This window comes from Castanea sativa, chromosome 5, assembly GCF_040712315.1.
Source record: "Castanea sativa cultivar Marrone di Chiusa Pesio chromosome 5, ASM4071231v1".
Taxonomy (NCBI): domain Eukaryota; kingdom Viridiplantae; phylum Streptophyta; class Magnoliopsida; order Fagales; family Fagaceae; genus Castanea; species Castanea sativa.
This window is the reverse complement of record NC_134017.1, coordinates 6,896,148-6,911,132: the sequence shown is the minus strand read 5'-3', so window position 1 is coordinate 6,911,132 and position 14,985 is coordinate 6,896,148. Positions and strand designations below refer to the sequence as shown.

General features: G+C 32.7%; 1 protein-coding gene and 1 pseudogene across 1 annotated transcript; one reads left to right on the top strand and one right to left on the bottom strand.

The window, feature by feature from the left end:
- Window positions 1–1,447: 1,447 nt before the first annotated feature.
- LOC142634647 (receptor-like protein EIX2) lies at window positions 1,448–4,171 on the bottom strand. The gene has a single exon (XM_075808937.1). The coding sequence runs from the start codon at window positions 4,169–4,171 to the stop codon at window positions 1,448–1,450; it is 2,724 nt and encodes a 907-aa protein (XP_075665052.1).
- A 3,037-nt stretch (window positions 4,172–7,208) lies between these two features.
- LOC142634646 (protein FAR1-RELATED SEQUENCE 5-like) lies at window positions 7,209–12,571 on the top strand (annotated as a pseudogene).
- Window positions 12,572–14,985: the final 2,414 nt, after the last annotated feature.

Sequence of the window (14,985 nt, the reverse complement as noted above, 5' to 3'; positions counted from 1 at the left end):
AAATAGCTGATGCAGTTGCTCTAAACTAAGAGTAGCACCGTGTAAAAGTAATTAGTTCTTACACATCGTACGCGGAAACTAATAAACCCTGACATTTTATTCAATGTATATTTTAAGATCCAGATAAAACAAAGATATAACATCCAGTACATCAATCAAAAAAAGAAAAAAAGATGCAGTACATTTTTATTACCAATGATTCGTTCTGGCCTCTTGAAAAACATGAACCCCATGCATATCACTTCCTGAAATATACAAAAGGACCTACAGTTGTCAAAAATACTGTGTGTGCACATATATAAAAGTATCATAAACAAAATTCGAAATGTAAATTAAATACATGGGTTAATGTTCTAAATCTATTAAACTTGATGAACTTATGCCATTGGTATTGAAATGCCAAATGAGCATGCTGGCGCAGAAATAGAATATTATTAATTTATTATTGTTATTCTCTCCAAAAAACAAAATTCTTTTTGTTATTACTATTTTTTTTTTTTGAGAATGAATTCTTATTGTTAATATTTCTTCTCTAATCTACTATTTTTCATGAATTCTGAAGTAGACAAATACGAAGAAACAATAATAAAACAGCTGCAAATAAAATAATAATAATAATAATAATGAAATAGCTGAAATTACAACCCATATGGTTTAATGACTAAATAAAAGTCCCTTTTTACTCCATATTTTTTTGGATGATTCTTAAGATAGTTATATATTCATTATATGATTTTTATAAATATTTAATTAAATAATTGGTATACAATCCATCACTAACTAGATTATGACTCCATTTTAATGAATATAAACAGCTCTAAATTTTTTTTAATGAAATTTATATACTTAAAATTATTTTTTTAATTATAAATTATAATTCAAATGTGGAGGTCATAATTAAGCCCCACTATTTTAACTTTTAAAGTTAAGATTTCTTTTAAAAGATAATAAATAAAAAATTGGAGGGGTCCTAGCTAATATGGCTTTGCAATATATATTTTGATAAATTACTCATATTTGATGTTGTATGTACATCAGAACATTATGCTCATCGTAACACCACTCTATTTCAATTCGTGGTATTCACCTAACTTTTCCCCCTCAAACCTTTCTGAACTAAATTTAAAAACTCTATTTCAGAGCCAATAGGCTAACTGCAGATATAAACTGAAGTTAAAAGACAATTTTTAAATTTTTTTTAAAAAAAAATCCAATTAACTAATCACAATTGCATTAAACGGTGAATTTATAATGTATTCAAAGCATTATATATAAGAAAGAAAAGAAAAGAAGTTCATCAAAAATATATATATAAGAAAAAAGAAAGTACTGTTTTCAAAGTAGGTGGCTACAACTCTAAAACATTAACATGAATAAACCAATAATATTAATGACATATAATGTTTGATGTAATACCTCTTAGTAGATAATGATGGCCTTTCACTTGCTAATTAAGGTGATTGCCTCTTAGCTTTTCTAGTATCCAGTTCACCTTTAGTATTGTAGTCACATAAAGCCAATCCTTTATGTCATTGAGAAATTTGAAATAAGCATGTCTCCAGGTCTTATTAAAGAAGAGGCCTCCACAAACTGTCCAAAAGCTAACTGCGAATCCAACTCCCATACCCATAGAGAAGCTAGAATTTTGAGAGTTATCTTCGGTTTTGCCCATTGATGTTCTGTTATGAGCTTCTTCATTTATTGTGCAAATTTTTGGGAGAGGCTCACCACAAAGTTGAGGATTACCAATATAATTGAGTGCATCAAAAGACTGAAGTTGGGTGCTTGAAGGAATTCTACCAGATAAGTTGTTGTATGATAAGTCCAAGTAATTAAGAAATGTCAAATTAGACAAGCTTGGAGGAATTTCACCAGATATACAATTTCGTGAGAGATCAATTGACTCTAACTCTTTCATACCCCCAATTTTTTCTGGTATGCTTCCCATTAAATGATTTCGAGACAAATTCAAAAAACGTAATTCAAAAAGAAATGAAATTTCAACCGGAATTGACCCAGACAAGTTGTTACTTGAAAGATCTATGATCCTAACAAATTTAAGGTTCTTTTCATATTCTAATTGATTTCCTTTAGGAACCAACATAAGATTTGCCATGTAGGAGCCATAGCCAAAGTTGTACTCTAAAGAGTCAAAATAAGCATCTTGAGTATTGGGTTCAGGCACAACCATGGCGCTGATATTTTTCAAGCAGTTTGGTATAGGTCCGGATAGGCTATTATTTGCAAGATCCAATACTCTTAGAGAAGAAAGTTGACATATTTTTAAAGGTATATTTCCCTTGAATCCATTGGATCTTAGACGGAGAATTATAAGATGTGTCATTTCCCTAATCCAGAGTGGAATGATCCCTGACAAATGATTATCACCTATATCAATGAGCCCCAAATCTAAGCACTTTTTCAATGATAAAGGAAAATCCCCAGAGATGCTATTGTTTTGTAAACGCAATGATTTGAGTTTAACTAAAGATCTCATAGAATAAGGAATTTTACCTGATAGACTATTGCTCCCTAAATTCAAATGGATCAAAGATTGCCAGTACCTCCAGCAATTAGAAAGCTCTCCAGAAAAGAGATTGTTTGATGCATCTAAAACCTTTAAATCATTCTTTCTGTTCAGCTTCTCGCATAAGAAAGTGGAAATGGGTCCTGAAAATGAGTTGTTAGCTATATTAAGCACTTTGACATTTGTAGATAATCGTGGCAACCTCCCCTTGAAGTGATTAGATCTTAGATTTAAGACAACAGAATTCAACAAAATGTCTGGTACATCCCCTTTTATTTGATTTTCAGAGAGATCAATCGTATTAATGTTTGAAGACCAATTCCAAAACCAAATTGGAGCATTGCCTGTAATTCCTGACATGGGCATAACTAAGAACTGGAGGGATCTTTGTGTTTGTAGCCATGGAGGAAATTTGGGACCAATCTTGCAAGAGCTCATGTCAACTCGTTCCAGTTGAAAAGGAGGAACCCAATTGGAATTCACATTAAAGAACAAAAGTGTATGAGACATTTCTAGTTCTTTCAATTTCCAGAGTTTGGCGAAATGCACTTCCTCTAGACCGCCCGTGAAGAAATTAAGTGATATAGACAACGACACTAAATTTGAGAGAAGCCCAAGAGTCTTTGGAATGGTGCCATTTAACTTATTTCTTGCGAGATTCAAGTTTTGCATTTCAGATAAATTCCCAACGGAAAAAGGAATAGGGCCACCTAAAGAATTTCCTTCAAGATTGAGATATGATAGATGCTTAAGCTGACCTAATGACTCCGGAAATTTTCCACTTAAAGAATTAAGTTGGACTTCAAGATATTCCAATTTTTGTAAATTGAAAATGCTAGGCGGTATATTGCCTATTAGAGAATTTTCACTTAGATAAAGCTTTAAGAGGCTCATACTGAGATTCAAGAACCAATTAGGTATCTCATGATAGAAAAGATTTTGGGAAAGATCAAGGACTCGAAGAGATGTGAAATTGACAAATCTAAGAGATGGGTTCAAGCTATCAAGCCCACAACTTGACAAGTATAGCTCAGAAAGAGATGAGAGCTTACTCATTATTTGAAGCCAATCAACTTCTTTGTAAAGGTTGATAGAGTTCAGGCTAAGGTATTGAATGGAAGAGAGGCCAGACATCCAACGAAGGTTATCTACATAAAGATATGAATTACCTCCAAGATCTAGATAGTGAAGGCCTGAAAGGTTCCCAAGTTGTTGAGGAATGAGTCCACAAAACGCAGCATTGCTGAGGTCAAGATGTCTCAGATTGCCCATTGAGCCTAGGAAACTTGGAATACGGGTACAATTAAAGTCATTGATACTGAAGTCCAAGTGATTCAAAAACTTTAATTCAAGCAATGAAGGACTAATCTCACCAGCTATCCCATTTAGTGTTAGCTCTATAACTCGACCACTTTTGTTGTCACATCGAACTCCATGCCACGTACAGCAATCTTGTTGGTCAGACCAAGATGAGAGTGGGCTCAATACCGAAAGATCAATGAGACCTTGTTTGAGGGTTAGAAGTGCTTGTTTCTCTTTTGCATGGCAAGAGACATTTGATTCTACTTTGAAGAAGTTTAAACTGAAGGTTGCTGTAAATAAGCAAAATAAGAATAGCAAATGAGTTGGAAAAAGGGCACCCATGACAAGGCAATAACGAAGGAAGAGAAGTTTTAAGGTTCATAGCAGGTTGGAGACTACTAGCTCATCATAATATAGTGATTATTCGTAAAATCACATTTTTTTTTAAATAAAAATTATGAAGACCTTGACTTGTTGACTTAATCCAAACACCAAAAATCAATACTCAGGTTTTCTTCTAAAAAAAAAAAGATAAAAAAAAACTCATGTTTCACGTAGTGATTGGGATTGTTCTCTTTATTTTGTTTCGAAGTCGTCAAGACTTTGACTTGTTGCCTATTCTATATTTCGGTTAAGTGGAATCTCTGTTTGCCTGCAAAGCGTATGATAATTATTTCAAGAAAGACATTTTTGAATGACCATATTGAATATGACTTTATTTATTCTATTCTATTCATCTTTTGACATTTTGGCACAAGAAAATGGAAATAATGCTTCTGGAAAAAGTTGTTAGCTATGGAAAACAGTTCAAGTAGTAAATTAGCTAGGTTGTCAAAAAATAAAGTAGTATATTAGCTAAAGTAGTGATGGGTCCCTCTATATAAATCCAATCCGCTTACACATACTGCCATTGCTACGGTTAATAAAGAAGAAAATGTTGACGCAATATGAAACAATGTGAAAAAAGAAGCAGCATTCCAATGAATTGGCCAAGCGTTTGTCACGGAAATGATTAGTGGATCTGGTCCTCGTTTTCGGTGGGTTGGAGAAGACTAGGCAAAAAAGTTCAATTGCAGGCACTTGAACATGTATGTTGATCTATCACCTATGTCTACACTGGGATACTTTCCCAGCAATGCTCTTGTATCTTTGCCTAATCTTGCATGTAGAATGAGACTTATTATACCAAGAATACATACTCACTTCTCTCTTTCACTTATGTTTCATGTGCCTTCTCCAAAAAAAAAAAAAAAAACTAATGCTTCATGTGCCTCTATTTTATTTAATTTTATAATCTTAAAATTGTAAATTTTTTTAATTATTTGGAAATGGGTGAATAGATAAGAATATGATGAATTGTTAGATTAATTAGAGTTTAAATAAATTTTATGTACTTGTAGTAAATAAAGATTATGTTACTTTTAAATTTAAATATTACTTTTATCTTGTATTTGTAATTAGTAAAATATGGTATGCATTTAATACTATAAATATACGCACGGGTATAATTCAGCATTTTTCATAAAATTACATTTCAAAAATTTGGCATAAAAATACGGAAATTATGAAAAACGGTATGTGTATAGTACGAGCATCATATGTTTATTTATTTTTTTAAATCGTAACAAAAATATGGAAACATTTATCATATATTTTCTGATATAAATACAATAATCTTTGCATCATGACCATTTAATTCTTATTAAGTATGTCCAAGAGTCTTATAACTCAATTAGTTGACACATTTTGATAGGTTTTATTTTTGTTTTTTTAGTCTAAAAAAAATTCATAATTTTTTTAACATTTAAAAAAAGATAGTGTTAGAGTTACAGACTATTTTACAACATTTTTTTACAAACTATTGATATAATGAATAGTTATTGGTAAGTAAAAACGTGATGTTAGTAATGAAAATAGATGAAAATTAGTAAGAATTAATTGCAAAAATATTTTGTAAAATTGTTGTAAAATAATTTGTATTTATACTAATAAGTTTTTTTTTTTAAATGGTTGGATTTAAGTTTTATAATAAGATATAATAAAATAAGTATATTAAATGGGAATTATTGTGTTTAATATTTTTTTAGAAAGTGATTTGATTGGCTTTATTTTTTATTGACGCCCCAATTTTTGATTGACGCCATCACATGAGTAGGCTTTATTTATTAGTGTTTTAACAATTTATCCTCCTCTGATAGGCTATCTTTTACCCGGTTGTGAATTAAAGCAGGATTGAGATCCGTGCAATAGCACAAATTTCAGCCATCCATTTAATCCAATGACTCATTATTTTGATATTTCACCAAAATTAAAAAAATCCCTTTTACCCTTAAAATTTTTGGAGTCTCGCCGTTGCTGATGTATGTGAGCTATGTTCATATTTGATAAAATCAAATTTCTTCCTCTCCTGTGTCTGAGCTCCTCTGCCTCTCCCTTAACCCACCGTCACCGCTGCCAACATCACCCAACTCAGACCCATCATCCAAAACAAAGAAAATACTGCATCTTACCATTTGAAATTTCTTAACCCCTAAACACTCACACTTTCCCTCTTTCTCTGTCTCCAAGTGTCTCAACTCTCAAAAACTAAAGCTCTCTCTGAAGCAATGTAGCCAATGGCCATATTGGTGGTTCCAATAGTTCTTGGCCATTGTATCATTGGAAAATCCCCAAAATCCCATTTGGCACAATCACTGCAGGTCCATCTTTGATTCCTAGGTTGCTTCCGACATCAAAAGACTTAAGGAGGTGAGTTCTCTCTTTTGTATACATTGAATCAAAATAAAAATTATTTTTTGGGTAAGTGGAGAGTTGGGTCCAGGGTAAAGATAGTTGGGGTTTGATTTTAGTTCTACTAGTGGTATATATTTCACCATGGAATCATTATTTAGTTTATGTTTTGAGGAATATTTTTGGGTAGTTTTTTTGTTGCAACTTGAATATTGTACAATTTCAAATGGATATGTGAAATATGGTCTAGCAAAATTATAGAAATGGATGGTCAGTGATACAAGAGATATAGCTAAAATCCCTATTTTACTTAATTAGATGTTACATTGGTTGAATTCTATGCTTTTAGGTCATAGATGTGTTTAAACTGTAGTGTTTTAGGTATGATACACTTAAAGAGTTTCTTATGAAATTTTAGCTTGAAATTGTCCTTTATCAATTGGGTCATCATCTCTCATGATCATATATTGGTCTATTGTAATTCTTATATATGATAAGCATAATGTTGGTATAAAAAATTTCAGCTTTCATTTTCAATGAAAAACATTCATTCTTCTATATTTATAATAATAGATATTTTGTACATTTGTCAATTACAGAAGTATTCTTTAACTCATTGCATAGTGTGGTGAGAAAATTCTCTCAAAACATGGATGCCAATGCATATTTGAATCCTAGAGTTGGTATGGAATTTGATACATTAGAAGATGCATGAGTCTTTTGGGTAAAATATGGAGGCAAATGGGCTTTGATGTTAGAAAACATTACATAAATAAAAGTAAGAATGATGGTAAGGTAACATCAAGGGGATTTGTATGTACAAAGCAGGACATTAGAGGTAAAGAAAAAGAAGATATGATTTGCACTCGTAACCGAGATGATATAAGGACTAATTGTCCTGTAAGGTTATATGTTTCATTAGTGTGAGAAAGTGGAAAGTTTAAAGTGTTTGATTTTGTTGGAGAACATAATCACACACTTCATCTATCATAAACAGTTTATATGATGAGATCTCAACGAAAGATTTCAGAAGTTCATGTGCGATTGATTGAGTTAACACCCTCTTTTGGAATCAAGCCAAAAGCAACACATGAGTTGTTGAGTAGAGAGGCTAGTGAGAGAGCTAATTTTGGATTCATTGAGCTTGATCAGAAAAAATTACCTTAAAACAAGATGGAAAAAAAACTTGATATATGGTCAAGCTGGATGTTTATTAGGGTACTTTTAGGAATAATTGACTAAAAATCCATCATTTCAATATAGAGTACAATTAGATAACATTGAGCAGATAACTAACATTTTTTGGGCTGATGCTAGAATGGTTATTGATTATGCTAATTTTGGTGATGTGGTGACATTTGACACTGCATATGGTACTAATAAAGAGCTAAGACCATTAGGGGTGTTTACCGGTTTCAATCACCATAAAGGGTTAAGGGTTTTTAGGGCTGCTCTTTTATATGATGAAACGACAGAATCATTTAAGTGGCTGTTTGAAAGCTTCTTAGTTGCACATGCAGGTAAAAGACCTAAAAAAAAATTTATGGATCAAGATCCTACAATGGCAAAGGCATTGAGTGAGGTAATGCCTAACACTTACCATGAATTATGTACTTGGCACATAATGCAAAATGGGATGAAACATTTGGAGAATTTGATGAAGGATGGTTCTTCTTTTCTTCAAGTTTTAAAATTTGAATATTTGAGTTTAATGATGAAATTGAATTTGAAAAAACTTGGGAGGACATGATTGACACATATTGTCACGCCCCAAATCCCAAAGGGTCCAAAGCATGAGAAAGTCATCTCAAGTACCTGTAAATTTTTCCTTTTTTTTTGACAATTCAATCCATATAAATCCTATCAAGTACCAGCATCAAGAATTACCATAATAATTCCATTAAATATACTCTCAAAGTAAGTCAGAATTCTAAGCATTAATTACAAGGACCATTGGCCACAAAAGAATAGAGGTCTGAATAAACAATTACATATCAACAGCTTGTCCTATTAGTGGGAATAAAGTCACAACCACTATAATATACAAAAGAATGAGTCAAGCTGATTCTAAGATGTACATCATCTAATGTCTCCATTACCAAGTTCAACTTCCATCAGTAGTTAGTCTGACTACTATAAGCCACCAAAAAAAGTTGTCTCAAAATATTGTTGCCTACTCTGAAAAGTTTATAAAAATAATGAAATGAGACAGAGCCCAGTAAATAGCATAATTAATGGGGGTGGGGGAAATGCAAGTTTCATCTTCATTAATAATAATATGACAAGAATGATTAAGTAATGAAATACAAAGTTTTTCAAAGTAAATACCTTGAAACTATATACCATAATTTGTGAGCACTAACAATATAATTTTCAAAATCATAAAATCTAACATACGGTAAATTATCACAAATATGCCACACTACCACATAGACCGATCAGGGGATTCACCCATTCACAACTGGCATGATATTGTCCTTTCTAGTATGCAGACTCTTGGCCCCATGAACAGTAGCCTCACCTATACCCTCAAGGTTTTTCTCTCTCCCCATGAGTAGTAGAGAGAGCGCGTCAAATAGGACTTCTCTTGCATGTGGTCTCTTGGCCCTATGGATAGTAGCCTTACCCACACACAATCAAGAAACCTCTTCCCCTCATGGGCAGTAAGGAAGAACGCATCATCCAAAGTGAAAGGACACTGACCTGGATTTGATTTCGTCGTTACAAAGACTACGAAAACCAAATTGGGTGATCATAGGGAAATCACACATGGTATGGTGTTGAAACCACATAAAACTCACATGTTACATTACTTTCAAACACATAGTTTATATCTAGGTAATTTCAGGAAAATCTTAAATAATCTAACTTCCATAAGGTTTGTGAGGTTTTCAACTCCATTCTTGTCAAAAAGATTTTCTATCAATTTCCCAATAACAAGACAAGATAAGCATCTTTAGATTTTCTAATAAACCATAAAATCCATAATTTCTTTATCAAAGATTAAATAAAAGATACTTATATTTTTCATGTCAACAATTCATACATTTCCCCAAATGCAATACCAAATATGATGCATTTTCATATATATATATATATATATATATATATATATATATATATATTTATATATATATTAAGGTTACGACACAATAGCTTTTAGGAAAATATAGTTTCCATAGGTAGATTCCAACAGTGTGTCTAACCCAAAAACAACATTTATGCAATATGATTATTTTTCAAAAATCCCATTAAAAAGCTACTTACCTCGCAACCGCAAAATCCTAATTCTCTAAGCTCCAAGGAGATGAGCTAGAACCTAAACAATATCAAGTAAACCTATCACAATAAGCATAGAGTTTGAAATTGTATCTAGCTACAATTTAGGATTCGCCAAATAAATACTTAATTAGGTAAGCCTAGTATTTAACCTCATCAATAATAATATATACCACTTCCAAAGTTTCTCAACAAATTGATTCACAAGGCATCAACTACAATTTATAAAGTTAACCCATTTAATATCATTTCCAACATTATGATTAGCTTCCATAAAGTTTACACTACATCATTAAGAGACCCATGAAAGCAAAATCAAAATATCATCCAAGGTGTAAGTGCACAATTGCACCTGGACCCAAGAACAGTTATGGGCTCAGGCCCAATGAGCCTTAAACAATATGAATTTGTAGAGTGTGGGCTTGAAACCCAGGTTAGAAGTGTATGAGGATGAAATGACAAACTAAAGATTGCAAGTACTTGGAAACAAAAAGGAGTAATGTAAATAGGCCTCCTCGGACGTAAACCGAGAGCTGTTCTTATATTATATCTCTCTCTCTTTTTCCTTGTTCTTTTTAGGTTACAAAAAGTTCCTCCTCGTTTCTGTTCCAGGTCCCTCCTTAAATACTCCTCTTTTTAATACTTTATCCACGTGTTACCCCCCAATTCCTCCCTTAGCCTAGATATTTCTTTTCTTAGTGCCTTTGAACAGTAACTAGAAGTTTCCCTTCCACTGTTTAAGTGTCACTTCCTCATTAATGCGGCCAGGGTGGTAGGTGCAGGGTCTTTAATGTGGAGGTAGCAGCCTTTACCTTTGATATTCTTCAAACATCGGCGCTTCTAGGACATTCAAGGGTTCTCTCCCTTTAACCATTGGTCTTGACCGTATCATTCCCTAATCTTTACCATGAAGTCTCAGGTTCTTTGATGTCAGTCCGAGGGGAAAACCATCCTCGGCTGGATCCTCGGATCCTCGGCGTATAGGCCGACCCATAGTACCAACAATCTCTAACCCCAGGGTCAGGTCGGCCTTCCTTAACAAGGCCCAAAAGGCCCACATTCCCACCAGGATCCTTTTGCCCCACACACAAGGCAAGAGATTTAGGACTTCAACTAACTCCAAATAAACCCAATGGCAATGTAAAAATTAAATTTACCAACCATCTCATGTTATAACTTAAAACCCCTAAATTTTCCACCATACATAAACCTTAAGTAGCCATTTTTATCACAAATTATATACCCACTCATCAAATAATTCCACCAATACAAAACTCATACATAAAAACACATGAATATCACTTCTAATGCTCATAAATCACATGGGTATCATTATTAAAGCTTAGATAAAAATAACCTCAAGCAAAAGTGTAAAACCCACCAAAAAGATTAGAAATTTTTACCTTAAATAAAATATGTGAAGGTGCTTATGGGTTCACAATAATTTTCCGGTGATCTTGTCGGAAAATGATGGTGGAAGTAGTGATATGGAGGTACCGGCGGGAGAGTTTGAGAGAGTGAAGAGAGGTGTTCTACCGAAAATGAAAAAGAAGAAAAGAGAGAAAAGAGAAGGAGAAGTGAGGAGTCGGTCAAAGAGAGTAAGAGATAAGTGAAAAATGAGTGGTGGGGAGTGGGGTTAGGTGAGGGGCACGTGTGGACTAAAAAAATCTGACTTTTTCTCTTCTTTATTTATTTATTTATTTATTTTGGACTGACAGGGACGTTACACATATGATATACATCATCGTAGTTGGTTGGATATTATCTACAAATTAAAAGGAAAATGGGCAAAGTGTTATGTGAAAAATGAATTTATATTGGGAATACGAAGTACCCAACTCAATGAAAGCTTGAATGGAAATTTGACAGATTACTTGAGATCTTATTTGGATGTGGCAGAATTTTTTGAGCATTTTGATCGGGTGATTGAGCAAAAACGAAAAAGAGAGTTACAAGCTGAATTTAATATTAGGCAAAAATTTCCCCTAATGGCTTGAAAATTCTCCATTGTTGCAGCAAGCCGTACAAGTGTACACACCTGTAATATTTCGAATGCTTCATGATCAATATGACCTTGCATCAGCAACAAGGATAAAAAATCGCCAAGAGGACTTGTTAGTGCATACATACACTATTGAGTTTATGCATAAGCTTGGTGAGTTCATAGTCTCTTTTGACACTGCAGATAAGACATTTTCATGTAGTTGTAGAAAGTTTGAAATTGTTGAGATTTTATGTTGCCATGTTCTTAAAGTCTTTGACTTCCTTGATATAAAGGCAATTCCTGATATGTACATTTTGAAAAGATGGAGAAGAGAGGCAAAAAGTAGATGTATCTCCGACAATAGGAGAACAAATGTGAAAGATGATGTCAACTTGAGTGTTATACAGCGATATAGAAGATTATATCGCAAGTTGGTATGATTAGCTTCTCGAGCGACGGACAATGAAGAGACATTTGCTTTAATAGAGACGATGATAGAGGAATATGAAAAAAAGGTTGAAGAAATTGCAGCAAAAAATGTGGCTGGTCATCAATTGCCCCATCAAATGCCATTATGTAGTGATGCAGAAAATCTTGATCCTAACCAACGTTTGAAAGATTTGGTTGAAAGAGCAAAAGGTCTTAAGAAAAAAGAAGGTCGCAAGGGTGGAAAATGAATAAAAAGTTGGGTTGAGAAGCAAAAAAAAAAAAAGGGTAGAGTTGAATTAAATGATGAGGTTAACCAATAGTTTTCCAAAGTCAGTTTTATTTATTTATTTTTATCCCTTACTAAGTTTCCATTGTTTGTAAACTTTTATATTGTAATGGCTAATAATATATATATATATTCTCATATAGGAACCTGGTTTTGCTCCTAACATGCAATACAATAATTATGCCTCACATGGAGAACATTATTCACATCAAGTAAGAGATTTTTTTTATTTGTAGTGGAATAACTTAATAATTTGTGAAGTTGGAGGTTGTACTACACTTGCATTTTCAATTGTGAATTTATTAATAAGGTTTTCTTTTTTGTGATATAGCGGACTTATCCTGTCACTTTTTCCACGCTAATGATGACATCTAAATTGGGACCAATCCATAGTTACCAAACTAGTTTCACGTCATTCTTAAGGGTAAACATACTTGTTTACATGTTTTGCACTTATAAGTAATTAGATGATTTCTTAAACTCTCTCTTATAATTATTGTGATTACATTGGCACCATTAACTCCATTATTGTCTCAAGTATCAAATCCTGGGGATGTTAGTCAGGTAAAATGTAAATGTTTTTATACATGAAATTTTGAAAAAATTTACATGTTTACTTGTTTTGCAATTATAAGTAAATAGATGATTTCGTAAATTATTTCTCTTATAGTCATTGTGATTACATAGACACCATTAACTCCATCATTGTCTCAATTAACTCCATCATTCTCTCAAGTATCAAATGATGCAGCTATTTGTCAAGTAAAATGTAAACGTTGCTTTAAGTGACCATTTTCCCTCAGTTGAGCTTTGCCAATCTTTCTTCTTCTTCTTTTTTCCTTGAACTTGTTAGATTTGTGTGATGTATATTCATGATTTAAGTGACTATCTAGAAACTTTTGAATTGGTGGATTTGAAGTCTGTTTTTCTGATTGATTTGTATTACGAAGTTTCTGTTGAAGTAGCTTTATGCATAAGATTTAAGTAGGTCTTGGCTACCAGTTAGTTAGTTGATGGGTTGGGATATTGTTATGGCTTGGTTGTATGTTGTCTTGTTGACTAGTGATTTGGGTTGGCTCTTTGATAGTTGATAATGATGGATAATTTGGGTGTGGCTGGCTTTTAATCGTCTCTTGGCTATGCATACCTGGCATTGGGTAATTTGGGTTTTGGCTTGGCCTGTGATGAGTGACTTTATTAAAAGGTCATTCCTGACAGGCCTTTTGTGTGAGTTCCACCTATAACAATTTGGTGAGTGACTTATATTTTTGTTTGAGGCAAGTTTGGTTTTGGTCCCTTAAATTTAAAATATTTAGTTTTAATTCTTACTCACCAAATGAATATTGGTCAAGCAAAAAATAAATCCATATGTTTATATCCTTTCTACTCACCGAATGAACAAACTTATTTGTTTATATATATATACACAGGGAAATGAAGTTAGGTTCAATTATGGACTAACTCCATGTGTTGAAAATAAAAATGCTTGCCTACAAACATAGCACTTTTTTGGTATGTAAAAAATTAATAAATGGTAAGTTCAATTCTAGTGAAATTTTCTCATGTTTTTTTAAGTTTAAAATGTAACTTGATTTTTTTGACATATTTTCAGGCTAATATTGATTTTGCAGTATGATGGATAACATTTTTTTGGACAGTTTGTTTGATAGTATATTGCACAGTGGACATGGTAGCATATTGCACAGTGGACAGTATTTTTTGACAAGTTTGCCTTGGATAGTTTCTTGGACAGCAATCTGACTATTTAGACAACTGATTGCACATGTAGCAAATTTTTTGGATAATTTATTGTAACTAAAGAAGTTAGTCAAACATGTTAAATATGTTAGATTGTACAAGTGCATGTTTGAGTAACTTCTAGTTAAACATTAATTATATATGCAAGTGATTAATATTTTTAAATGCAATGTCATGTACCAAATTTTGTTCATTTTTTAAATGCAAGTAATTAATATTTTTATGCTTCATCACATATACGTGCTTGATTCTAGAAGCTCCTTGAAGAGAACTTGTTTAGGAGACGGATAACCAATTTCTTTTACATGCTCTTACTCAATGGAATGCTCTTACTCAGTGGAATGCAGCATCTCTTCATACCCTAACTTTTGTTCCCTAAATTTGTTAGTACATGGTAGAATGAATGAGATTTCCATAGAATTATTAGATTTGTGACTATTGAGGCCAAAGTTGGTTAAATAAACTAACATAGCTCTAGAACTATAATAGGAGAAGTTTGATCCAGGACTTGATAGTTCCTAACTCTGAATATGGTAGAGAATCTATACACTACTCTTTGACAGTGACAGGTGTGTACATCGATTTAGCACAGAAAATAAATGCAAGGACATAGATAATAGATGACCAAAACAATATTATATTATTATTTTCAATTTTTATTATCTATAGCCATATATGATATATATAATT

What these genes read in the sequence shown, in the direction of transcription:
- LOC142634647 (XM_075808937.1), bottom strand. Translation starts at nt 4,171, where the DNA reads ATGGGTGCCCTTTTTCCAACTCATTTGCTATTCTTATTTTGCTTATTT.